Source organism: Pempheris klunzingeri, chromosome 7, assembly GCF_042242105.1.
Source record: "Pempheris klunzingeri isolate RE-2024b chromosome 7, fPemKlu1.hap1, whole genome shotgun sequence".
NCBI lineage: Eukaryota > Metazoa > Chordata > Actinopteri > Acropomatiformes > Pempheridae > Pempheris > Pempheris klunzingeri.
This window is the reverse complement of record NC_092018.1, coordinates 2,319,188-2,345,860: the sequence shown is the minus strand read 5'-3', so window position 1 is coordinate 2,345,860 and position 26,673 is coordinate 2,319,188. Positions and strand designations below refer to the sequence as shown.

The 26,673-nt window shown below is 42.1% G+C and overlaps 1 protein-coding gene across 3 annotated transcripts in view; it reads right to left on the bottom strand.

Moving 5' to 3' along the window:
* Positions 1-26,126, bottom strand: part of LOC139203681 (ral guanine nucleotide dissociation stimulator-like) — a 46,013-nt gene extending 19,887 nt beyond the window's left edge. For 2 of the 3 annotated variants that reach the window (XM_070833516.1, XM_070833517.1), the window contains exon 1: positions 10,998-11,307. In XM_070833516.1, the coding sequence (XP_070689617.1) occupies positions 10,998-11,186 (189 nt within the window). In that variant the 5' untranslated portion in view covers positions 11,187-11,307. Of the gene's footprint in view, positions 1-10,997; positions 11,308-26,084 lie in introns of those variants that run through there. The other variant, XM_070833518.1, reaches the window with a different exon arrangement.
* Between the last annotated feature and the right edge of the window lie 547 nt (positions 26,127-26,673).

Sequence of the window (26,673 nt, the reverse complement as noted above, 5' to 3'; positions counted from 1 at the left end):
GTGACATCAGTGCAGAAACGTCAGTGCAGATCAGAGTTCAAAAAGGTGACAGCTTTGGGGAAGAAGCTGTCTCTGAGTCTTTGTGTCCAAACAACAGTCCAACATTTAACGTCTTTAAAATGAATAAAAGCAAAAGAAGCAAATCCTCACATCTGTGAAGCTGGAACCACAAAATGTTTTTGATTAATCGCACATACGGTAGGTTTTGTATGTAAAAATCTTAATTTGTAAAGTAACTGAAGCTGTCAGATAAATGTAGTGGAGGAAAAAGTTGTTCTGAAATGTGGTGGAGTAGAAGAAGAAAGAGGCATTAGAATAAAAACAACCGGGTGACAACCCAGATATCTACTGGACTGATTATTAACATCAAATGATCTTTTTCAATTCAGAAGTTAATGTTCTTTTAAGCCCTTCTTGGCCCCTCGTGTTCTGAGTTTTGGAGTAAAATCAGAACACGAGGAAGCTCCAGCAGAGATCCACAGAAATGTCTGGCATCCAGAGTCGGCCTCCTCCGTTCTCACTGCGACGCTTATCAGATCTACATTCACCTACACCGTCCCGACCACGAACGACCACGAATGATGTACATGTGGGCTGGAGGAATGCGAGGCGAATAAAAGTGTCAGCAGCAGAGAGTGATGAGGCAGAGGAAACGAAGAAAGTTTCCAGAAGGAGGAAAAAGGGAAAATCAAGTCACATGGACCTCAGAGGAGAATGATTGGTGCTGCTGTCGGATGAATGGACTCACTGTTTTTGTGCTAAATATCATTTAAATTAGTTAACAGTTTGATAGGAACTAACTGTTCTTCAGTGCTGGGTTTTGAAGGAGAACTTCAGTGTTTATAAACTTGGGCCCTATTTTTAGGGTCTAAATGACTGGTAGGTCACCAGCCCAGGAGATCACTTCAGCCAACGGCCACAAAATGGGCTAAAAGAGCTTGTTTGATCCACTGACAGGCTCAGATTGTTATTCTAAGTGTGTGACAGGATCCCTACAGAGAGAGACCTGGAAGATCCTTTTGGTTTAATCACAAACAGATGTTATATCGCTCTCTGCACACACACCAGACTACATTCACTAAAACAGGAATTTCAATTCACAGAACACCGGAGTTGCTGGCATATCGCTGCCTCGAATGGTTAGTTTGTTTGCATTATTGTGTTCTACGCTAACACTGTGTTTGAGCTGAATTAACCTTTCGAAATACCAGAGTCACACAATAACACCAACAAACTAACTGATCAACTGACTCCTGTGTTCTGTGAGGTAAAATCCCTGTTTTAGTGAATGTAGTCTGGTGTGTGTGCAGAGAGCGATATAACGGCTGTTTGTGGTTAAACCAAAAGGATCTTCCAGGTCTCTCTCTGTAGGGATCCTTTCCATGATGCTGTCACACACTTAGAATAACAATCTGAGCCTGTCAGTGGATAAAACAAGCTCTTTTAGTGCTTTCCACTGGAGACTGTTTAGCGACTGACAGCTGAGTCAATCTACTGGACCAATTCCAACACTTTTTGTACCTACCAGTCATTTAGACACCAGAATATGTAAAAATAGGTCCCATGTTTAAAAACACAGCAGTTCGCCTTTGATTACAGACTGAACTCTTGGCTGACCTGCTCATAACTTCAGAAACAATCACGATTCTTCATCTAGAAATCAAAAAATGTTTATCTCGCACAGCAAACGTCCCATCTTTATATCTGATGGTGTGCAGTCTGCGTAAACACAGCCACCTGGCACAGGAACAGACTAAAGCAAACACACAAGGACAAAAGTAAACCCTCATTCGGAGCCCAATCCCCTCAAGGACAAACAGCGCTCTGGGAGCATGTTTGGAGGAGTCTGCCAAATTATGAAGCTCGTCAACAGAAAACACACCTGCCTGAAACCCATCGGCCCCACATTGGCCTCCATAAGCCCCTCAGAGGTGAACTCTAAATGTAGATCAGCAGGGAAACTCCCAGTGGAAAGAGAAAATCTGCCCCCTAAACAGTCAACACCTAAACAAAGCCAACAATAGCAAGCGTCCATTACAACCCTGTAGCACAAGCCAGCGACTTCCCCTCGCTAACAATGGCTGCTGAGAGCCAGTGAGATCATTTGGATGTGGGGCAGGAGACGGAGAGGGAGAGGTGGTGTAACCAAACATTCAGAAAACTCCTCAGCGGTCTGAATCCTCGGGCACTTTTGATTGATTGAAACCTTTAGAGATATACATATATAAACTTGTGTACAAGTGTACAGTGGGATATATATATATTAACACTATTGACGATTGGCTAAGTCCATCGCCGGCATTATACATCTGCAAAATTGCCTTGTTTAGGTCCTTCAGCCTGCCAGTACTGCTGGTATAAATTTCCCACAATGCAATGCGGTAGTGACGACAAAAACAACATAACAGACGACAGCGATAACGCTTATGTAAGGTGTAAGGTTTCACTTTGCCAGGCGTAATATATATTGTTAATTAGTTCATTGTTTGGGTTTCCATGGTGACACATGTACAACTGGAGGAGACGCAAATATATCGACACTCGCCGGTTGTTTGGCTGAAGGCGGCGGTTTGGGAGATTTTAACATATCGTCCAACCCCAGTGTCCAGTGATAAGACACGTTAGCATGCTAGCAGCTCTGTGAGGCCGTTAGTGCACCACAGTGCTTTCAGCTTAATGCTAACGTCAGCATGCTAACATGCTGATGTTTAGCATGTGTAACATAGAGCTGCACAGATCGGTCAACTAATCGATTAGCTGTCAACAATAAAATGTATTCATTAATCTTTCTAGACTATTTTAATAATCGATTAAGTAAAAAGGTAAAGTTCTCTTAGATGTGAATAATTGTTGGTTTCTTGACTTCTCAGTGACGGTACACTGAACATCTTTGGGCTGTGGACACTTGAGGATGTCGTCTTGGGTTTTTGGGAAACACTGACCGACATTTTTTACCATTTTGTGGCATTTTATAGACAAAACAGCTCGTCGATTAATCGAGAAAATAATCGCCAGATTAATCGAAAATAGTTGTTAGTTGCAGCTCCAGTGTAAAGTTTTCTATGTTCACCATCTTAGTTTAGCGTGTTAGCATGCTAACATTTGCTAATTAGAAGTGAACACAAGGACCAGCTGAGGCTGATGGGAATATTACTCAGTTTTTTCAGTATTTGGTCCTAAAGTTTTGGGGAAGTAAGAACTTTATTGGGATTTTAAAGTCTAAAAAAGTATTTAAACTGTAAAATAAAAAGGAAAATAAAAGACAAAACCTTTCCCACAGCCTGAGTCATAAAAATGCTCTGTTTATGAGCAGTTCAGCCGTAACCACCACTGAAACAAAAGCAACTATGATCTGGCTGCAAACATTAATTTTGGATTCAACTGCAACAGCAACCTTTTCTCTTTTCCTTCTTCTCCTTAAACAAACATGCATAAAATCACTACCACAGCCGCAGAACGTCTCCTGCATCAGGATCATTTCTGTCTTTGCAGACCACCACCAGCACACAGGAGCGTCTGCTGCAGCCTTGACTCGAGCACGACCATGAACAGATTCCTCTGCAAAATCTAGGTTGACAGATCAGCTGCGGGCCAGAGAACAAATGATTAGATTTTGTGGAAGACCTCAATCCACATTTCCAGCCAACAGATAATTAATCTTATTTAGCTGTAACTTCAGATATGTCCCCAGTCTTCTGGGCTTCTTTGCAGGGTCAAGAAATGTAAATTCAAAGTGACGGGAGCATAACAGAGCGATGGAGGTTTGTTTTCTTCAAAGTGCCTTCTAGTTATCTGTACTTTTGCTTATTTGGCTCTCCCCCACAATGTTTGTTATATTTTTAAAAAAATAACCCTTGATTTTCCCCCGTGGTGAGGTGCGTCCGTGTGACAGAGCTGTTGTGACAGGTATTAGTAATACAAGCCAGCAGCTAAACTGGCTTTGTCAGCCATTATCAATCACCAACGCACTCGTACGGAGTTTCATCAGGAGAATAAACCTCTTATCTTTCAATGGAGTCTGGTGGGGACTCTGGCTGTGACCTCTGTCTGTTTCTTTTGCTTCTACAACTCGTTTTCCTTCAACATATTTGTGCTGAAACAATTCATAAATATAATCAATCACATATTTAGCAGGTAAAAACACTAAACATAGTAACTGCAGCTTCTCAAATATGATTATCCACTTGTTTTCCACCATTTTGTATGATTCTAAATCAAATATTAATTGATCATATCTGTGTAGGTGTTTGGATTCATGGACACTCAATCTGCTGATGAGGACTGTTTGGTATGGTTGAAAGCTCCAGAACAAGAACGGAGTGAACACCTCCAGTCTGTATCCCGCGTTCAGGAACCAGATAATCCTGCTGAATCAAATCAAATCCCTCCAGAAGCTTCTCTCCTGCTCTGTCATCCCCTAAACTATCTGACTCAATAAAGGAAAATACTCGGGAGTCTTGTTTTCATCAAATTATAAAGGCGCACACAGGCCGAGTACTTGAACTTCCTGATGTACTTTCTCTATCTCTTGTTTGTGTGATCAGAGGTTTCTACACAGAAGGGCTTTGTGTCCTCTGCAGTGTTGAGTTTCTAGATATTTTATCGTTCTCCGGTTTAATATAAAGGTCTAACATGGACTAAAAGTGAAGATAAATACTGTCACATGTCTGTACAGAGTCAGAATTACATAAGATGTCATGTTTCAGTTAAGAGTTAGTTTCAAACTAACCCCAAAAATGTATTAAAGGATAATTCTGATCACAGTAGGTCCACTAAAAGAGCTTGTTTGATCCACTGACAGGCTCAGAGTGTTATTCTAAGTGTGTGACAGCATTATGGAAAGGATCCCTACAAAGAGAGACCTGGAAGATCCTTTTGGTTTAACCACAAACAGCAGTTGTATCGCTCTCTGCACACACACCAGACTCCATTCACTAAAACACTAATTTTACACAGGAGCTGCTGGTCTACTGCTGCCTTCATCAGTTAGTTTGTTTGTTAATGTGTGACTTTGGTGTTTTAAATGGTTAGTTCGGATCCAACACAATATTTTTGTAACACACTATCACACAAACAAACTAACTGATCCAGGCAGCGGTAGACTAATGTAACTCGCATGTTCTGCGAGGTAAAATTACTGTTTTTGTCAATGAAGTTTGGTGGTCTTGAGGGTGGTCTTGGCTCCAGCTCCACATTCAACATGAGACTGATATCAATCTTCTCATTTAATCCAGAAATGTTGAAATATTCTTTTAACATTGTGAGACTCACAGACCACACTGAGAGTCAGATTTGAGGTTCATGCAGACTGCATATCTCAGAATCAGATTTTTATAATTCAGTCCAGATGGGAGCTTTAAAAAAGGCGACTCCATGCAGCTTGTTGATGCTCAGGCTGATTAGAAACCATCAGATTTGTATCACATGGAAGGAAAACAGACTGATTCTCCATAAATTCACTTTAGTTGCTATGTTGTTCGGTCCAGGTAGTTAAACTACACCAGACAGACAGCGAGCGCAGATGTAAGTGAGCTCGGAGAATTAAGTATTTTTCCAGGCGTCGGGCCTTCACATTCCTGCTGCTGTCTGTTTCCGTCGTTCTGTCTGACGCTGAGATTCAGCTCGACTCTCTTCTTCATAATGAACCGCGGAAACAAAAGCTTCTCTGTGCCGACTCGGACGGTCCGGCGGCTCCCGTTTCTCGCCAAATGTCCGCCTGCGCTTCAATCAATTAACGTAAATCTTAAATTAGAGAGCACATTGCAGTACAGTTCTCCTCCTCTAACTGCAGCAGAGTTTGACATCTCTGTCTTGACTTCATGTTTGATAATCAACAACACAAAGCTCACTCATTTTTTTTTTTTTTACAGTGGATCTGGGTCACACAGGTGAAAATACCTGTGCATAACAAGAAGGAAGCTCTGAACCAGTGTACCGTCCTGTTTCTGTAACAAGATATTCTGTTTGTTTTGCGACTGCCTGTGAGATTATTTCTTCATCGTGGGGATTATAGAGTTGTGCTGTGCTATTATGTCATTCGTGTGGGACTTCTTGTAAAGCTCAGCTGAGTCACTGTTGCCTCTGAGGACAATCAAACCAAAGCAGGCCGAATAAAAACGCTGTGAGTTTTTTTTAGATGATTCACAGACGCTCTGCAGCTCTGATTTCACTCTGTGGAGTCTTGACTGCTGCCTAAAACAGATACAAAGACTTCCAGCTCAAATCAGATAGCAGACACAGTTAAAAGATAAGAATCTTCAAAGCCCCCAGATTCCCTTAACAGAAACAATGATTTTACCTCACAGAACACAGGAGTTTCTGGTCTGCTGCTGCCTTCATCTCTTAGTTTGTTTGTGTTATTTTGTGTTGCACAAATATTGTGATTGATCCAAATTAACCCTTTAAAACACCAAAGTCGCACAATAACACAAACAAACCAACCAATCGAGGCAGCAGTAGAACAGCAGCTCCTGTGTCCTGTGAGGTAAAATCACTGTTTTTGTCAGTGGAGTCTGGTGTGTGTGCAGAGAGCGATATAACGGCTGTTTACGGCTTAGAATAACAATCTGAGCCTGTCAGTGGGTAAAACAAGCACTTTTAGTGGGCTGACTTTGATCAGGCACGTTTGCCCCAAAGGATCACGCTGCAGCCATTGGAGCCTGTTTTGTAGCCGTGAGCTGACGTGATCAACTGGACCAATTCCTACACTTATTGTACCATTTAGACAACAACATATGTAAAAATAGGGCCCAGGATTAAGAATAGCAGAGTTATCCTTTAAGCCTGAGGGTGAATGGAGCTGCAGAGACAATAGCAGCTCTGTTGTTCAGACCCAACAGTCCTGAACTGGTCTGAACTCTCCAGGCCTCATTCTCTGATGTCGGACACAAACCAACACAAACTGATTACTAACCGACTGAGTCGACAGTTTCAAGGACTTTTTGTTTAAAGCCTCTTGAGACATCTCAACGAGCAGCGGCCTAGTCTTTGTTCAGTGGTGTTTTATATTGGTTTGGGCCCTGATCCTTCGAATCGCTCTCCACTCTTAATTATGACTATTTTTAGCTTGAATGCTCTGTTGTACACGGTCGGTGTTGCTCCCATGAAAATACGATTACAGCTGAAAAACACGGTTGCATAAATTCAAACTTAACATATATAAAAAGGCGGCTCACAAACATGTTGAGTTACACAACGGCACACACGGTTTGCTCCCTCCCTCACACCAGAATGCACATTTAACCAAACTGACCAGCCCACAACAACAATACTTTTTCATGCTACTACAAAATGTCGTTTTCAGCAAATACTGAAAACTGCCAAAATCCAAAAGACGACATCAACTCTCTTGAAAGCAAATTGTTTGATCAGACAGTTCCTGATTTGAATCAAAACTTTATCCAGGAAAAAAAGCTGCCTCGTTGAAAAAGCTGACGTTTTTTAAATTCAGCTGGTAAATCTAAAAGTTCTTCTTCAGCTATTTGTGTTTAGAGTACTGAAAATGTACTGTTTTATAGGAGATTAATCAATCAACAGAAAATTAATCAGATACCAGTTTGATAAACAACTAATCCTTTACGTCCTAAAGCAAAAATGTGAAAAGCTGCTACTTTTGTTGGGTTTTCATGATAATAAATTGAATATTTGGGGGTTTTGGACTTTTTGTTGGACAAACTGAGACATTTGATGAGTTAACTTTGGGCTGTGGGACACTGTGATGGACATGTTTCACTGGTTTTATTGACCCAAAGTAACAAAAATAATAATTAGATGCCGGCCTAGATTATTTTTAAATTCATGTTTCCAGCAGAACTGCCAGTATTTCATGGTTCCAGCATCTGAATGTGGAGGATTTACTGCTTTTCTTTGTCCTATGTGACAGCTGAGGAGATTAATCAATAATAATAGACGATAATTGGAACACAGATGCTGTATCAGCACCAGAATCAAAAAACTTAAACTGGCGGCCTTGTCAAGTTCAGTCTGGCAATAACTTAAATAACTTAATAACTTATATAACTGCACAAAACAGATCCAAGTCAGATATTTCAGGTATTTTTAAACGTTGGCTCTAGTTTTACCTTCTTATTTAACTACATACAGCTGTTATATCGCTCTCTCCAAAGCCACCAGACTCCATTGACAAAAACAGTCATTTTATCTTGCAGAACACAGAAGTCGCTGGTCTCCCTCTGCTTCCATCGCTTAGTGTGTTTGTGTTACTGTGTATTAGACAAACACTGTGTTGTACCTGAATTAACCCTTTAAAACACCAAAGTCACATAAACATATACAAACAAATGAATGAAGTGAGGTGGCGGTAGACCAGCATCCCCTGTGTTCTGTGAGGTAAAATTACTGTTTTTGTCAATGGAGTCTGGTAGTTCTGAAGAGAGCAATATACGAGGACTTAGTGAATGAGCACAAACAGGAACAAGTCCAGAGACTTGAGATTCTTTGAAACCAAGGAAATCAAAAAAATCATGAGCCAGCATGATGCCAACCATGACTAATAACTGCGAGGCACTGAGATCATACATTTTGTTGTGTAAAACAGAAAAAGAAACTAGTACAAAAGAAAAATCAGCATTAACTGGAGCACCACAGCATCATCTTCCTGTCAGAGGCCTAACACAGCAGCAACCTGATCTGCCTGCAAACCTCCATTTCAAAGCCATCTGATCCCCTCAGCTACACGATACAGTACATTCAGACCCTGATGCTGCTTACAAGGAGCCAGAGGGGTCAACACAACGCCTGAATCCAGCCCGCCCCCCCCCCCCATTCCTCCACGTCAGCTCCAGTGACCCCTCTCACTGTAACAGAGCCACCACGTCAAACGGACGTTAACTTCAGCCGAGGACTGACGGGAAGAAAGCCGGCGATTGTGGAGGAAACCCCTCGGCCTCCACGGGAGGGGGGATTAGGCATTAGGTAATTGTGTTAGAGGAGGGGATTAGATTAGAGCAGGTTAGCTGGAGACGAGAGACCAGGCCTGCCCCTCTGTGAGCTCAGGACATGCGAAGGGAGACATACAGATTTTTAATAATAAAGGCCTTGTGATGTCAGTTAAGGTCTGACTGATGCCAAACCAAATAAAAAAAGAGATCTTCTCCATGTGGTATCAGTTACGATGTCGTCCCGGCCTGATCCCAGGCCTTATATAGGAGCAATGAATGTGATTACTCATCCTCCCTCCTTATCTGAGTGAATGTACGAGAAGTAAAAGCTGGGGAATTTTCTACTCCATCCATATATACAGGACCGTTTTACTAGAGATGTTAATGATTAACCATCTAAACAGTAGCAAACATATTAATACAACATATACAAACAATATACATCGGCAAAAGTGCAGCGTTTAAGTCAACGCATCGGATAGAGGACACTGATTACTGCACACCTGCCACGACATGTGAAGGAGAGCCTCCGTGTGCTGGAGGATCCTCTGTGCTTAACATGAAACAGCCGTTATATCGCTAGCTTCAACACCACCAGACTCCATTGATAAAAACAGTAATTTTACGTCACAGAACACAGGAGGTGTTGCTGGTCTACTGACGCCTCAATCGGTTAGTTTGTTTGTGTTATTGTGTGACTTTGGTGTTTTTAAGGGTTAGTTTAGATCCAAACTAACTCTCTAAAACACTTAAGTCACAGCACGTAGAACATCAACTGCTGGGTTCAACAAGATAAAATCCCTGTTTTTGTGAATGTAGTCTGGTGTGTGTGCAGAGAGCGATATAACGGCTGTTTGTGGTTAAACCAAAAGGATCTTCCAGGTCTCTCTCTGTAGGGATCCTTTCCATGATGCTGTCACACACTTAGAATAACACTCTGAGCCTGTCAGTGGATCAAACAAGCTCTTTTAGTGGACCTACTGTGATCAGGTGCAGTTGTACCAAAGGATTATGTTTATTATGGCTGAGGTGATCTACTGCACCTCAATTAGACACCAAACTAAACACATAAAATATATTTTCTCCGTTTTATATCATATTAAACTGAATCTCTTTGGGTTTTGGACTGGTGGTCGAACAAAACAAGCAATATAAAGACGGCGCCTCGGCTATTAGGAAACTCTGATGGCCACTTCAGAGTATCAGAAGATTACTTGATAATGGGAAAGATCATTTGCTGAACATTGTTTCCTGTCATTCATGCGGTGAATTCACGTATTTATAGATTTTGTCGGCTAAAATGGAGACACAGTCCATCCGTGTTTACCCTCTAGACCCATTAACGGCTGGAAATAGCAGATGGTGACACGGCAAAACACATCGCCTTCTCGATATTATTAATAATCACACTCCCTTGGAGGGTTTCAGCCAGCGTCTCGTCAGTACTGGACACAATAAATGGCCGTGCTGAGGGAGGAGCGACGACCACGGGGATAAAACCTCTGAAAAAAGCAAGTCATTCTCCTATAACCCTCCCATCACTTCCACTGTCACAGTTTCACTACAAATTTCTCTTCTTATGTTACTTTACCAGTTTGTCACATCCATTAAAACATCACATACGTTAAATTCATATTCCTAAATGTTTTCAGCAGCATTTAATACTGATAAACTGTTGCTTTGTTACTAAAATAAGGCTTTAAAATGATCAGATTAGTAGATGTCCTCATGTTAAATGACATCATCTGAGGTATCAAACAAAAATAAATCAGCAGCTCCTACATTTACTCTTTATTTTGGGAGCCTAGAACTATTTTTATGCTTTATATAAATAAATATATAAAGTAAACAGCAATAAAATCAAATCTTAAACAATGTTTGTTATTTGGTGGTGACTGGTCTTGAATTTAAATCCTTTTATTCGCACTTTTCACGGTTTATAAATAATATTTTCTTATAATTCAACCCTAAGTCTCCACCCTGCTTCTTCCTCTCCAAAACAAACCGCATCAGCTAACGGACCTCAGCCGCCTCTGCCTCACCCTCCTCCGGCCACCGGCCCTGCCACCTCCCCCTCCTCCTCCTCCTCCTCCTCACCTCCAGCAGCGGCAGGTCCGGGTCCAGGTGGGTGAAGCTGTGCAGGACCACCGGGCTGCGGTCCTCCACCACCTCCAGCCTCACCCCGTCCCAAATGCTCCGCACCCTCCACGACGAGTCAAACATCTCGACCAGCTGTCCCGGCTTGACGCCCCGCGCCTCGGCTTGCATCCCCGGGGAATAGACCATGGATGCCCGCGGAGCCGGAGCTCAGTCACGGCGACGGGTGCGACATGTGGACCGCTTCTATCTCCGCGTCTAAATCAGAAACGTCCGTCTGTCCGTCTGTCTGCGGTACTACGGCGGCCGCGGTGGGTCATCGCTGCCGTATGAGGCGTTCAGGGGAATCATGACTCACACGAAAGCTGCTCCAAGCCCCGCCCCCAGGCCTCTGCTGCCTTCAGGGCCGTCGGAAATATCAGAGACCCAGGGAGCAACCGAGAAGTCTCACTCCTAAAATACCGTTTATATGCTAAATGTGTCAGTATTTAATCAATAAGTTAATTAATATGGCCGGAAATAATAAACGAGGTAATAAATGTATAAACAAAGTTTTTCCATGGACTACATTTATTTATTTTAGGGGACTTTTTTGTAACTAGTGTAATTATGTGTAATTATAAATTAGTCAATGTAGCTGAGTAGATAAATAAATAGATTTTTATTTAAATAAAACAGGATGTTTTACTACTGTCTTTTATTTCAGGGGACTTTCATTTCCTAATGCCACATTTATTCATATCCCAGCTTTGGTCTGAATGTGTGAGATATATTTAATTAATGCTGACTTGCATGATGACTTCAGAGACTATAATACCTGTTTCTGAATATCATTCCGTTTTTTTGTTATAATACTTTAATTATAGGTACACTTTAAATACAAAAATGTAGAGTTTTGTTGTCGTCTTTCAAGCCTTAATAATCATTTTGGGGTTCAAACCTCCTTTCAAATTCATACCATAGTTTTCTTCTTCTTATTTTCTCCTTATTAAACTATACTGCTTGTAATTATTATTGTTAGATGTGTTTAACAATGATAATGCCTTTTTGTTATTTGTTTTTTTTGTGTTATATTTAGATTAGTTCTCTACTTCTTTAAAGTGTTTCTTCATCTGCTATAACATGAGGAGTTTTCTCTCATCACAACTGAAATGTTATTTCGGAATAAAAATATCAAATTAAACAGAAACTTATAACATCAGGATAAAATCCTTTAGATGCATCATCTCATTTTCAAAGAGGTTACGAACAGACGGGAAACAGGCGCTGAAGAAACAATAATATATAACATAACAATAACAAAACAAATGACAAACTAAATAAAAATATCTAAAATAAATGTATTTGATTTTCTCCCAAGAAACAGTTACATTTCTTGAGTTTTAATTTTGTTCTTATAATAGTTCTTAAATACACATCATTAAAATAGTAAATATGCACTAATGTTTAAAACATTAATTAATTAATCAGAATAATATCTGTAATCTACAGGATTAAACATCATTTCACTTTTTAACAAGTGCCGACACTGTGAGGTAAGTGAATGTTTACGACATGTATTCTGTGAAGCTCAGGTCTACGAGGTGTCCCTGAAGGCAGCGTTAACCCCCCCCACGCTTATGTCATGCCTGTGGGAAATGACTGTGTGTTGTTTCTGTCTCACTATGGCAGCAAACACACTGATGTCCACAGTCTGAAACACACATTTAACTTCACCTTTGTGCTGCTGAACACCTGCTGTTACTTCACTGCACCTTTACGTCAAGCTGAAACTAACCAGCAGGCTGTGAAGTAGTTAAAATCAGTCTGAATGCATTTAACAAATAATAAGATGTCTACTTCTGATGATTTAATACTATTTTATTACTCAATTTAAGCAAAATGTACGTAAAAGTTTGTGGAATTAAACTTATACTGAACTAAAGGATCTAAATTGGGCTGCAACTAATGATTATCGGTTAAACTATCATTTATTTTCTGGATCAACTGATTAATTAAGCTTGTTTGGTCGACAAAAGTCCCCGGAGACTTGTTTAGATCAACTTACAGTCTTAAAATCAGTCATTGTTAATTTACAGTGATAAAAAGCACAGAAAAGCAGCACAATGTGAGAATCCGAGCGCTTCTTTCACCACTGGGAGCGAAACACAAGAGAACGAGAGGCTCAAAGTCTGAGAACAACCAGCAAAAGCAGTACAAGTCTCTCAGTGAACAACAAACGCCACCTGAACACAAAGACCTGCGGCTAACAGCGCCTCCTATCGGCCGACGCCGGGAGCAAACGTCCCCCCCCACCACACTGAAGACATCCATCATCCTAACAAGACGTCTGCAGAGCTTTTAAAACGACCACTCGACCAGATTAGATCAGATTAATCCGGCCTGTTTTTAAGGAGAAGCAGAAAACACAAAAACAAATGAACCTGGCAGACAAAAGCAGGCTCTTCTTGTTCCCACAGTTGTTGTTTGAGGAGGAATTAATCCACGCTGGCTCCACGCCGACAGGAAGAAACAGGTGTGAAAGTGATCGAACACAAACATCTGCTGCACCAGCTGAGGCTCAATCCCACCACAAACATGTCTGACCTCGCCGGCCTTTCTCACCGCTGCGCTTCATAACTCACAAATCTGCAGCTGCTCTGTGTGTGTGTGTGTGTGTGTGTGTGTGTGTGTGTGTGAGAGGGAAAGGGCCAATATCAGTTTTTGAAGATCAATACCGATGCCTTAAAGTTTTCAATGCAAAAACACTCCTAATTAGCTTCATCGGGTCCTCCGCCATCTTGTTTTTCTTCTTCTTTCTCTCTTTTGTTTCTTTGTCTTTCTCTTTTAACGTTTAGTGAGTTGCGGCTAACAGCAGCGACACTGGACACACCAAAATGCCTCAAGTCTGACCTCGAGCTTTTTGTGACGTCTCTTGTTTTTTAATGAAGTTACAGTTACGGTCAAGCTTTTCCTCTTCATTTAATTAAGTTACAGACTGACAATCAGAATCAGAAAACTAACATTTCATGATCAGACGAAGAAAAACGGCACCAAGAGATCATCAGTCCAGTGAAAACTGTGTGCAACATGGCGTCAGTGTAGAGGGGCGCTTGTTTTAAGCACCTTAATAGAAGCAGGTGAGTTTTCTTTTCTGATTGGTCAATTATGGCATTCTACGGTCTGACTGTTGCTATGGACGCAGCTCTGACAACTGAAGCAAAACAATCATTTTCAAATCAATATTTTGTGTCAAATTATTGATTTCTTTAGCATGAAACCATGTAGTAATGTGCAGGTTGATGATACGGGATGATGCATCACCCTGTCGGGGTTCGTTTAGCCTTAATGACGCTGTACGTTATCCCTTAGTTACATCATTGTATGTCCATAGCAACTGTCTGCTACACAGAAATAACACACCGTTGCTATGGACATAACAATACAATACTTTATAAACCAATACAATCATCATTAAAGCAATATTTCATGTCAGATAATCAATTTCTTCAGTATGAAGCTGTGCTTTATCCCTTAATTATCACACGGCTCATTTGAATACTCGATCCCGATTGGTCTATTGTTCAACAGACTGTTGCTATGGACGCAGTTCTGATAGTGGAAGCAAAAAAATCACTTTTAAAATCAATAAAACTTTTTTTTTTAATTTTTGATTTGATTAGTATGATTAGTATGATTAGATTATTATGTCTCATGTCAGCCAAATGTCTGCCTCTAACCTCTCTGCCTCTCATCTCTCTGGTTCCTGTGGATCCTGTGGATCCTGGTCCTGATCCTGGTCCTGCTGATGTGGTTCTCTGCTTCATGAATCACTGCTGTGGATTGTCGGCCACTCGTCTTGTTTTTCAAAAATCATACTGCTAATCTGTTAGTCACACTCCTGTTGTTAGTGCTGTAGACACTGTTAGTACACTGGTGCTGTTTGTGTTGTCTCTCTCTCTCTCTGTCTCTCTCTCTGTCTCTCTCTGTCTCTCTCTCTCTGTCTCTGTCTCTGTCTCTGTCTCTCTCTCTGTCTCTCTCTGTCTCTCTCTGTCTCTGTCTAACCTCCACCCAACATGGACCCCTACAGAAGCCGCCCACATTGATCCTGGGTCTGTTCGAGGTTTCTTCCTGTTAAAGGGGAGTTCTTCCTCCACTGTTCCTCAGTATAATATCTGATGCTGCTCATGTGGGAATTCTTGAATCCTTAATGTTGAATTCCTGAATCTTTGGTCTCTCTCTAATAAAAGAGTTTGGTCTAGACCTGCTCTTCATGGAAAGCGTCTTGAGATATCGTGTTGTGAATTGGCGCTATATAAATAAAGATTGATTGATTGAAGCTGTGTAATTGTTTTACACGTCATCCCTTAATCATGACGGCTTTGCTGAATCCTGATTGGTCAGTTACGGCATTCGATGTCCATAGCAACAGTCTGTTGTTTGTGTATGACAGACCGTTGCTATGGACACAGAACGCAGGAGCAATAAAATCAATACCTGATGTCAGATTATTGATCTTTTAAGTATGAAGCTGTGTCATAAGCAGGATAATGAACAGAGAGCTGCGTCATTATTCCCATTATCCCTGAATTATTACACAGCTTTATTGAATTCTGATTGAATTACATCCTTCTGCTGTCTGTTGTTTCTGTGTAGAAGACCATTGCTGTGAGCACAGACAGCAGGAGCAACATTTTAAAATCAATATTTTATGATAAATTATTAATTTCTTTGCTGTGTAAGAAGGATAACGCGCAGGAAGCCGCCTGTATATTATTATTTACTGAATGTGGCTGCCTCCTGTCTCATCGAAAAACACATTCACTGGAAAATAAAAATATCAGCACTGGTATCTGTCCGTCCTCCAGAGAGGAAAAAAAACCTCGTATGGGCTGAATCCCAGAAAGAGCTCGAAGGGACGGCCAACTTTTAGTGATGTAACTAAGGCTCTGCTTCCATCTGCTGGAAATCAGTACCAGAGGATGTTGTTGTGACTCTGGCTGGAGCGCAGACACGTCCTACTTTTCCCCGAGGAGAGCGACGCTAACAGCCTCCCTTACTTTCTTACACACACACACACACACACACACACACACAGACGAAAAACCACCAGCTTGCACTCAGATGTATACACAAATAGATACGAAGCAGCATAATTAGAGACCACACCCAGCCAGAGCCTGACGGATGTACCAAACCAGCCAGAGATTTCCATCACGACACGTCAGGCTTCAATTTAAAATCAGGGAGATGTTTCAGTCCTAATGAGACCAAACAACGCAGGACAACTCCTGACAGAAAGCCACTCAGCAAAGCAGTGACCCCCCCCCCAGCCTGCTTCCCCTCCCAGTGGAGGCTCGCTGGGCAGCAGTGGAGGCCTGTGGCTTCACTGGGCCGCTGCCAGGTGCACAATGTTCCCCAGAGCTCCACAAACAATAAATCTGTAACGAATAAAAGCCAACAACAGCGCCAGACATGGACAGAGTACAGAGTTACGTAACGGGAGGGAGAGAAAAAAGAGAAAAAACAGGCTAATAAAATGAGAATGAACTGATTATAAATCATAGAGAGTCTGCTCACACAGGAGAATGACTGAACTGTTTGTGCCTCCAGGTTTATCCAATATGTGCTTTCTTAATTTATGTATATATACTTAAGCTTTAGATGTGAAATCATCCTATTTTCCTCTGCAGCTGGTTTATTTCCCCCTTATTTAGCATTAATATGTGTATATTTGCAGCCAGTGTGGTCGTTTACACTCAGGTGTCTGTTGGAAATAGTAGATTTTGTTTTTAATGTCATATTTATATCTGACTTATCATTTTAACCCAACCTATGTTCTTTCCCTAAACCGAACCAAGTAGTTTGGTGCCTAAACCTGACAAAACTCCAACTAAACACTGACAATAATACTAAAAAAACGGTCATTTATAAGTATAAACCCCACATATATATATATCCATATACATCTGTGGAGTTTATTGTTCTCTATACTACATGAAAAACTATTTATAACACACTATAATGTAGACGTAAACACACAGAAGGTCTTTTAAAGGTCCCATGTTCTGCTCATTTTCAGGTTCATACTGTGGAGGTTTAATGTTCAAACACATGACTGTTCTCATATACAGATGTGGCAGCTGCACATGTTTTCAGCCCTTTTCTTTATACTCAGAAATATCTGTGAGCGCTGGTCTGGCAGGCGAAAAAACGGTCAAATTATTATTTAAAACATCGATATCTGCCCAGATTTTCACAACCTCTGCATCCCTTCATACGTCTTCCAAATAAAGAACAGAAAGAAAACACGGAACATTAATAAAGAATTAAAACTGTCCTCAGATCTGCTTATAGTTGATTCTATATTAATTCATAACTAGTGGGTTAAAGTTTTACCAAAATAAGAGTTTAATAATGTTAGTTGTGAAACAGTCAAGAAGAAAACAAACACTGCCAGAGCTCTATGTTTAGACACCGTCCTGCACCTTCTCCACCTGTGAAGGCCGTAAGAAGGACGCTCACCTGAGCCAGGACACCTGTCAGTCAAGATGATTGACAGGTGACAGAAGTGAGTGGGAGGACGGCGGCGGCACAAACAACACGTCTCATGAATCCTCCAGGGGAGAAATCTGCCACAGGGTTGCTTTCCAAACCCAGACTTGATGTTGATTCTTCCTAGACAGCCACACACGTACCTTTACCTGAGACCTCAGGTAGACTAGAGCTCTGATTGGACGGCAGCTCACAGATCGGAGATGCCGACAGCGAGTCAGATGAAGCCAAACTAAAGGAATCACCTGAAGCTTGCCGTCTATTTTAAAGACCAATTAAACTTGTAAAATATTAACTGCGGCTGCTGGTGTGTTGGACTGCGATGGCCGGAGTGAGGACGGCGTGGACAGAGAAGCGGCGAGCCTCCTGCCCTTCCTGTCCCGTCAGCGTGACAGCTCTTAACAGGAGCGGACAGCTGAGGTCAAACATCAGTGCTGCTTCATGTCGCCGTGAAGGCGGAACACTATAATGACAGATAACGGGGTCGGATCATCGTCAGGGAAGCATCTATTGTTCCTCTTCAAAAGCACAAATGTAGTTTAAACAGAGACTTATTGAATCATGGCAGGCAGGAACAGACTGTTTAAAAGAAGTGGACGTGGCCTCAAGACCTGAAAAGGGCTGAAGAGCCTTAAAGCTGCGTTCTCTCTAGTGTCCAGCAGGAGGCGACTCCACTGGCTCCAAACAGGAAGTCTGATTGGATGGAAGTCAATGAGGAAAAGAGCCGACTTTTATTCATTTCATCTTTTTTTGTAGGTGGTTAATGTGTTATTTTTTGTCTGTCCATTATTTGTTCTTTTATTCCCTTTTTCACTCCTTTGTTTGTAAAATACAAAACTGTTATTTGCATTGAATGTATCTCCAAAACAATTAAAAAAAGAAACCTTTAGATCTCCAAATAAATGATTATTTTGCCTGTAATCTGTGTCCTGACATTATTCACCGATCAATACAAGATGCTCTGACTGCGGCCTGAATCCCTTTAGTAGGAGGGCCTTACTACCAGACCTTTTGCTCACAGAAACTGCTCTGACCTTAGACAGACACTCAACTACAAGCAAGAAAACGTCCATGAAGCCGACCTGTCTGCCTGCCCTCCTGACTGTCCGGTAATAATCCTCGCCGTCCCAGCAGACGCCCGTCCTGACCAGCAGTCCACAGGCCCGCGGGCTCCAGCACCACATCGCAGCTTCGGTCAGGACCCGACCACGGACCTCACGATCCCAATGCCTCTGCAGCAACAAGCCCATCGACGAGCCTCGGCGGCTCCCACTCCCCTCGGCGCAGATTGGTTCGTCAGCCCCCCGTCGACGCTTCGCTCACAGATATTTACTTTACCAGCTGTGTCAACAACGTGAGGAACAACACTGGAAAAAATTAACTTTTGCTGGGAAAACAGAAAACAGGTTTCCAGAAGCTCAGCAGCTCTGCCAATCTCTGAGAAAGGTGACGTGACACCTGTTGGTAAAAGTGTCAGACCTCCACAACAACAACAACAACAGCCCCACCGACAAGGCGTTCAGGTGCTTCATGACCACCAAACTGAAAATGAACGATAGAGACTCTACAGAGACCTGATCCACGTCTTTACAAAGACCTGATCCACGTCTGTGACAGGAGACCAGAGTCATAACTGAGAAAGAGCATAAATGAATGAATAAATCTAGGAATGAATTAGATTTGTCTTTATTTGCATTATTTTTAGCACAATAAAAGGAACATATCTGTAAAACAGGCTTCTTTTGCATAAACTAGGCTGCTTAAAATTTGTCTTTTTAATCTCATCAGCCTGGACGCCTTATCAAGTAATATTCACTTACTGCACTGGCAGCAAAATTAGCTTGTTTCTATGCTTTTATCTAGAAGGTTTGGCATTAAATCTGACAGGGCATTTGTGCTGTGTATTAGTTCATACATGTGTGACATAAAATGTATGACAACAATCATCAAAAGACACTCAATGAAATGAACTAAAGTCAGATGAAAGGAGAATTTGTTTAACCTGAAGAACAGTTGACCCACAGGTCTACGCCCTGCTTCTGCTGCACTGGGAAATGAGCCCCCTGAGAGAGTTTCCCAGTAACAGACGGACACAATAAGGAGCTTCCCACTCACACCCAGTGAGGTGAGGCCCGCCGCCGCTCTGAGCTGCCTCTGGATTTATTCCCTGCCACTATGTCAGAGCCATTCAGGTGCTCCTCCGAGGTCCTGGCATTTAAACACACACGCTTTCACATGCCGAGTGGGAGAGCACTGGGAGAGCACTAGGAGAGCACTAGCACTGGGGGAGCACTGGGGGAGCACTGGGAGAGGAGCTCTGCTCTGAGGCGACCTGACAACCGTCGCCCTGGCTGAGAGGGAAACAAACCAAACCGCTCTGTGTTTGTTTAGAAAATGATTCTTCAGTTTCTTCTGTCAGCACCAGGCGCTGATTATCTGACCCACACAAGCTAATGGCTGCATCTTTGTTTTAAGCCATTTCCATTCGCTGCCTCTATTATCTGTCACAATACAAAAACAAATTAAACGATCACGTATGCAGAGTTTCTGGATAGCAAGTGTAAAAGGAAAGTAAAAGTACCAATACATCAGTGTAGAAATACTGTTTCTACTGAAGTCCTGCTCTCGTAATACTATTGAAGTAAATGTCCAGACTTATTATAAGCTAAATGTACTTGAACGGGCTTCAATGGCTGCAATGTAATCCTTTGGGACAACTGCAGCAGCTGATCAAAGTAGGTACAGAGAGAGACCTGGAAGATCCTTTTGGTTTAACCACAAACAGCCGTTATATCACTCACACACCAGACTACATTCACAAAAACAGGGATTTTACCTCACAGAACACAGGAGCTGCTGGTCTACTGCTGCCTCGATCATTTAGTTTGTTCCCGTTATCGTGTGTTACACAAATATCCAAACTAAACCTTTAAATGACCAAAGTCAGACAATAACACAAACAAACTAAATGATGGGGATCACCATTGACCAGCCACTCCCCTGTAAAATGTTTTTGTCAATAGAATCTGGTGGTTTTGAAACGAACAAGAGGACAGCTGATTCAGTTCATGAAAATGAGCACATCTCAAATAATCTTTCTAATTTGTGAGACAGTTTCAATAATTTTCTCAGTCACACATAATTTTTTTACGTAGGTTGTAGAGATTTTAGGGATATGAGGCATTTAAAGAGAGACACTGGCGGACCGTTCCTCTTGCACAGTTCAAAGGATTAATGAAGTCGAGATGAAAGCCAAAGAAACAACAACATGTAACAATAAGAGAAGAAAAAACAGTGAAGATAAATGTCAAGTTCCCTCTTCTGCTCTGTTGTCAAGCTGCTAACATCTCCTCCCTCCCTGTGCAGTGGTTGTGCCCACCTGTCCACATCCACCTGCCCCCAATTCCCTCATCAGCTCTGCTGCATAAATCCCTGCCCGTGAGCCACTGGTCCCTTGTCTGTTGTGCTGTCCAAGCTTTCCAGCCTTCCCTCTAGTTGTTTTTTGACCCTCGCCTGCCCTTTATGGACTTTAGCCTGCCCGCTTATGCCTCTTTGGACGTAGCTGCCTGTTGATGTTTCTGTTCAAACGCTCCGATCAGCATCAGATCATTTGTGGAGGCTTCAGGGATCAAGTGGGAGCTAAGAGTGAGGGGCTGACAGTACAACAACTGCCTCAAGAAGAAAATCTGCATACTGTTGTGCTAAAAAACAAACCTATACACTGGGAGGGAGCAGAGCTGTGCAACAGATGAAAAATGTAAATATGACAGCTCCTTTAGGGCAGATTAAATTATGGAGGAAAATGTTCTACCAACAGCATGATGCTCATTATTTGCTGAAAACTGTCTCAACATTGACACTGTGATAAAATAGTTAATTAATACCTCAGAGAATCCACACGCACTGGGCCGAACATTATCAACAAGTCTGCAGACGTCCATTCATTTCCTCTAGAGCCGGCCGACAGTTTGACAGCTCGATCATTTGGCAGCTGACGACGGCTGGCTGCCGCTAAACGTTTCGCCATCATTGGTCGTCAACAAGCAATCAGATTTCTGCACCTTCTTGTTGTCTGACCTGCTTCAGAAACAACCGGTCTGGGAAAATGTTTTTTTTAACTTGAAGATGAAACTATGAAAGACTCTCAGAACGGCGGCATAAATCATCTGAGCCAGTGACAAACTTAAAAAGTGTATTTGTAAATTTCTATGAACTCCACCAAGCTACCACAGATTAAGGGATGACAGTGGTATTTTTAAACCTGAGCCGTATTTTGGTGTCTACATGACTGATATAAAGGGCATAAAAGGTTTTGAAACTGGATCCCTAGATCACCTCAGCCAGCAGCCGTGAAACAGGCTGCAGCGTAATCTTTTGGGGCACCTGATCACAGTAGGTCCACTAAAACTGACAGGCTCAGAGTGTTATTCTAAGTGTGTGACAGCATCATGTAAAGGATCCCTACAGAGAGACCTGGAAGATCCTTTTGGTTTAACCGCAAACAGCCGTTTGCACACACACCAGACTCCATTCACAAAAACAGGAATTTTACCTTGTAGATGACAGGAGTTGCTGTTCTACTGCTGCCTTGATTGTTTAGTTTGTTTGTGCTATTGTGTGACTTTGGTGTTTTAAAAGATTGGTTCAGATCCAATACAATATTTGTGTAATGCACAATAACAAAAACAAACTAATCGATTGAGGCAGAGGGGGACCAGGAACTCCCTGTGTTCTGCAAGGTAAAATTGCTGTTTTTGTCAATGGAGTTTGGTGGCTTTGAAGAAAACAATAAAACAGCTGATTCTTGTTCAACAAAGAGGATCTTAGAGGTCTACACATCAGGATTTTATTGTTCAACAGAAAACCCCAGTGATTTAGAACTGCAGCTATCAAGCTGGGGAACTTGCAGGAGACAAAATAAATGTTAAAAGTTAGAGCATCAGATGTAGAGACATATTTTAGTCTCTAATATCGGTGCAGCATCACCCAGCACCATGCGAACACACCCCCAGTTTGTAACAAAGGCTGTCTGTTATGAATTTGTCGTCTCCAAGCGCGAGCTGAGATAACCCCGGATGACATCACTGTGATTTCATCAGCTGTTGAAGAAGCAGCCACAGAGGACTTCATACAAGTGTTTTCACAGCCTGGTGGTTTTCCCTTTAATATGAAACAAACGACTAAACGCCTGAACTGTACTTCAAACATATCACTCAGCCTGATCATGATACAACAACAGGCCGACAGCAGGAGGAGCAAGCGGCTTCATTTGACCCAGGAGAAGAATTCAGGCCACATGAAACATAATCAGGTGTTGTGGCCGAGAGACGCTGAGTGGGTGTGAGAAAGAGAGAGGAGAGAAACAGCACCTCTCACACTGGCAGCGGGTATCAAATCTAATTGAATATTATTGTTACTAGAGAACATTATAACCTCAGGTGCTCTTCAGAGGGTCACCAACAACAAGCTGGAACAAGACAATCGAGTCCATACACAGACTGGAAACAACGGGACGCAGTTTCAGCTCTTATATCGGGATGTTTTTTGGGCTCTGCGGCTGAGAATATGTGTTCAGGAGAGTTTCTTAACAAAGCTGCGCGCACAAGCTTGTTTCTGACAAAGGGCGTCACTTTTGCAGCCTGCGTGCCGGCACATGAATGCACCATTCTGGCCAACGTCAAGTCAGTCAGTCGAGCACCAGAAACTGAATGTCCACACAGACTTCTGAAAGGAGGAAACAGTGAAATACAGTATAATAAACCACATGGCCATAAGTGTGTGGACACAAATTGGCCAAAATGTTAAATTTTCCAACCATCAGCCAGACAATTGCCGACATATTTGTGCAGAGTGTGTGCGGCGCCTAGAAGATGTAAACATGCCAGAAATAGCAACTATGCTAATTTGCATCCATAGTCCCCAGACAGGTAGCAAAAACACAAACAGAGGCTGACAAGTAACAACATTAAAATACAAGTATGGAAGAGCTTGTTGGAAAACTGGCTACTACCTGTCTGTTTTATAATGCTTCTGTTTCCAGACTTTCAGATCAGTACTTCCTTCATCATTACTACACGTGTCCCCCTTATTCTTCTTATTTTACACGTCTGTGCTGCTACGTTTGGATTTAAAGCTCTTTATTCAGTGTCTAACTACAGAAAAACAGCAGTTTATCCTTCAGTCCAAGTGGACATTTGTGCCAGATGTGATGAAATTCCCCACAGGTGCTTTTGGAAATCTGTTTTTCTTTCTTTCCTCTTGTTTTTGAATAGTTTTCTTTTCAATATACATTTGTTATCTTGTTATCTGTTATTATATGTACATATTTAGTCGCTATAGTAGACATTTTACATTAAAACACTTCACACACTTCTCCATCTTCATGAGAAGTGGACGAGTGGACGGACACCCCGCCAACATAACAACAAACACTTCGATCTCAGATGAAACAACCCTGCAGGTTTCATTTCATTTAGTCTAATAACGGCACAAAAAGCGCTCTGATTGACGACAATGTCAAATTAAAGGTTCACCAGCAGCAGCAGCAGCAGCAGCAGCAGCAGATCCATCTGCTGCTTCCAGTCTCAGGATTTATTAACAAGCTGACACAGGAGCACATTCGTTAGGCGCCGTGGGATTATCACAGACACGACCAAACACGCCAAAATGTCAGAGGGCACGGCCTCCTCTGCACGGAGACGGTTGCCTGGGTGTGTGTGAGTGTGTGTGTGTCAGCAAACCATGCACACACACACACACACACACACACACACACACACACACACACACACACACACAAATATAAACAGCTGACTGAAGGTTGCATTCACACCAAACTCAGTTTTCTCTGATTCTCTCCACATGGACGAGTAAGAAGAACGACAGGAAAACTTTAAACACTCCACATCCTGTCATATCCGTCTCCCTCATGTGTATAATGTGATGTACATGTACATTAAATGATGGTTTAATTTCTCCATATTTAACATACTGTAATACTGTATAGGCAGGTCCATTTCCCACTTATTTATACAAAATATTGCTGCTGCAGAAACAGTTTGTAAGATCACGTGAGGGATAACGTAGAGCGAGCAGCAAGTATATAAATATGTAACTTATATATTATATGTGTTTACTTTGTTCAGCTCCGTTTTCCTGTTTGTCTGTTTATCATTAAGTACATGAGAGCAAAACTATGGCAAAACCAGAGTCCAATTCCTTGTATGTGTTCACATGGAGTGTGTTTGAATAGAGTGGATTCTGATTCTGCGTTTGCAGATACAAAAGAAAAAAAAAAACATCAACATGTTGCCATGTGAGACAAACATCAGCTCACACTGTCATGAGGTGACAGGTTTCATAGAACGAATCCAGGCAAACATCATCACCCGAGGGCTGAGAGGACAGCAGAGCAGGGAAAAGACTACAAAACATACGTCACCTTTAGCTAAAATTACAGGTTAAAACATGTCACCTGAGGGGCTGACAAGTTTCCACAACCGCTCGTTAAGCTGACGCTAAGTCATGTGACTTTTGGCTACAAGCCCTAATTGGCTGTTAATTGCTCCAAGATGAGAAACAAAACAAACCAAGTACAGAAGTGCTGCAAAATCAGCTTCTCTCCTCCAGATAAGGCCAGACAAACACAGGTAACATCATCCTTCGCAAACCACACACACACACACACACACACCCAATAAACCACACACACACACACACACACACCCAATAAACCACACACACACACACACACAATAAACCACAAACACACACAACAAACCACAAACACAAAACCACTGACTGACACACACACACACACACACACACACACACACACACACACACACTCTCCCACAGATGTAAATGAGTACTGCCCAAATAAACACACATTCAGCTGCCGGCCTGCATGAATACACTAACATGTACACACACACACACACACACAAAGACCTGCAATAATAATATAACTACTAATAATGCTTCTGTCTATTTAAAAAATGTTTTATCCGCTAAAACTGTATAAATATCTTCATTTAATGCTTTTTGTGATGGAATGAGTAATGGTACAGCACACACACACACACACACACACACACACACACACACACCTCTACTTGTTCCCACATGGGCGCGCACACACACACTCACAAGTGACAGAAACACACACACTTTCATAGACAGGAATGGGCATGTAAACACACTTAAGCACATACAATGTGCAATTACAATTTAATGTATGCTTACACATACACACACACACACACATTTTAATGTTTTATCTGCTAAACTTGCATAAAAATGAATTAGTGATATAAACGGGTAATGGTACAGCACACACACACACACACAATAAATACTTTGATGTACTCTGCATTATATGGTTTGTTACTCATGAGTGACAGAAACACACACACATTCACGGATAGAGATAGGCATTTAAACACACTTGCACACACACATGCACTTACAATTTAATCTATGCCTACACGCACACACACACACACACACACACACGACCAGCTCTCTGTGGTGTAGCGTGGTGTCGGGGCTCACCAGGTCGTCCAGGATGGTGACGGGGAAATCGAACATGCACATCTTGACGGGCTGAGCGAGGGCTCTGTGCAGGCTGAACAGGGACTTGGTTTCCATGCTGCACACCGAGCCGCCGCTCGACCGCTCGCAGCACACACATACACCAAAAAATACAAAAAAATATAAAAGCAGAAATAAAAATAACAAATGAAAATGACAAAAATTAAAAAAAAATCAAGAAGGAAGTCCCCGAGCTGGCTGCCTGCTCGCTCTGCCTCTCGCCGAAGACTGCAAGGAGAAAAAAGAGGAACCCCTCCACCTCCTTCCTCCTCCTCCTCTTCCCAGTAACCAGCAACCCTGCACTCCCCTCGTCTCCCTCCCTCCCCCCCTCCCTCCGTCTTCCTCTTCTTGTCTTTCCTCCCTCCCTCCCTCCCCAGTCCTAACTGTCGGCAGCTGCTCTCTTGTCTTTCCGTCTTCTGGAGGTATTGCCCAACAGCTCGACAACCCTCAGCTGTTCTGACCGCAGCGTGTTTGCTTTCTCTCAGACCTGCCACAGGGCTGCATGCATCTGCCAGATCAAAAATGAAAAATAAGAAAAAATCCTGCCAAA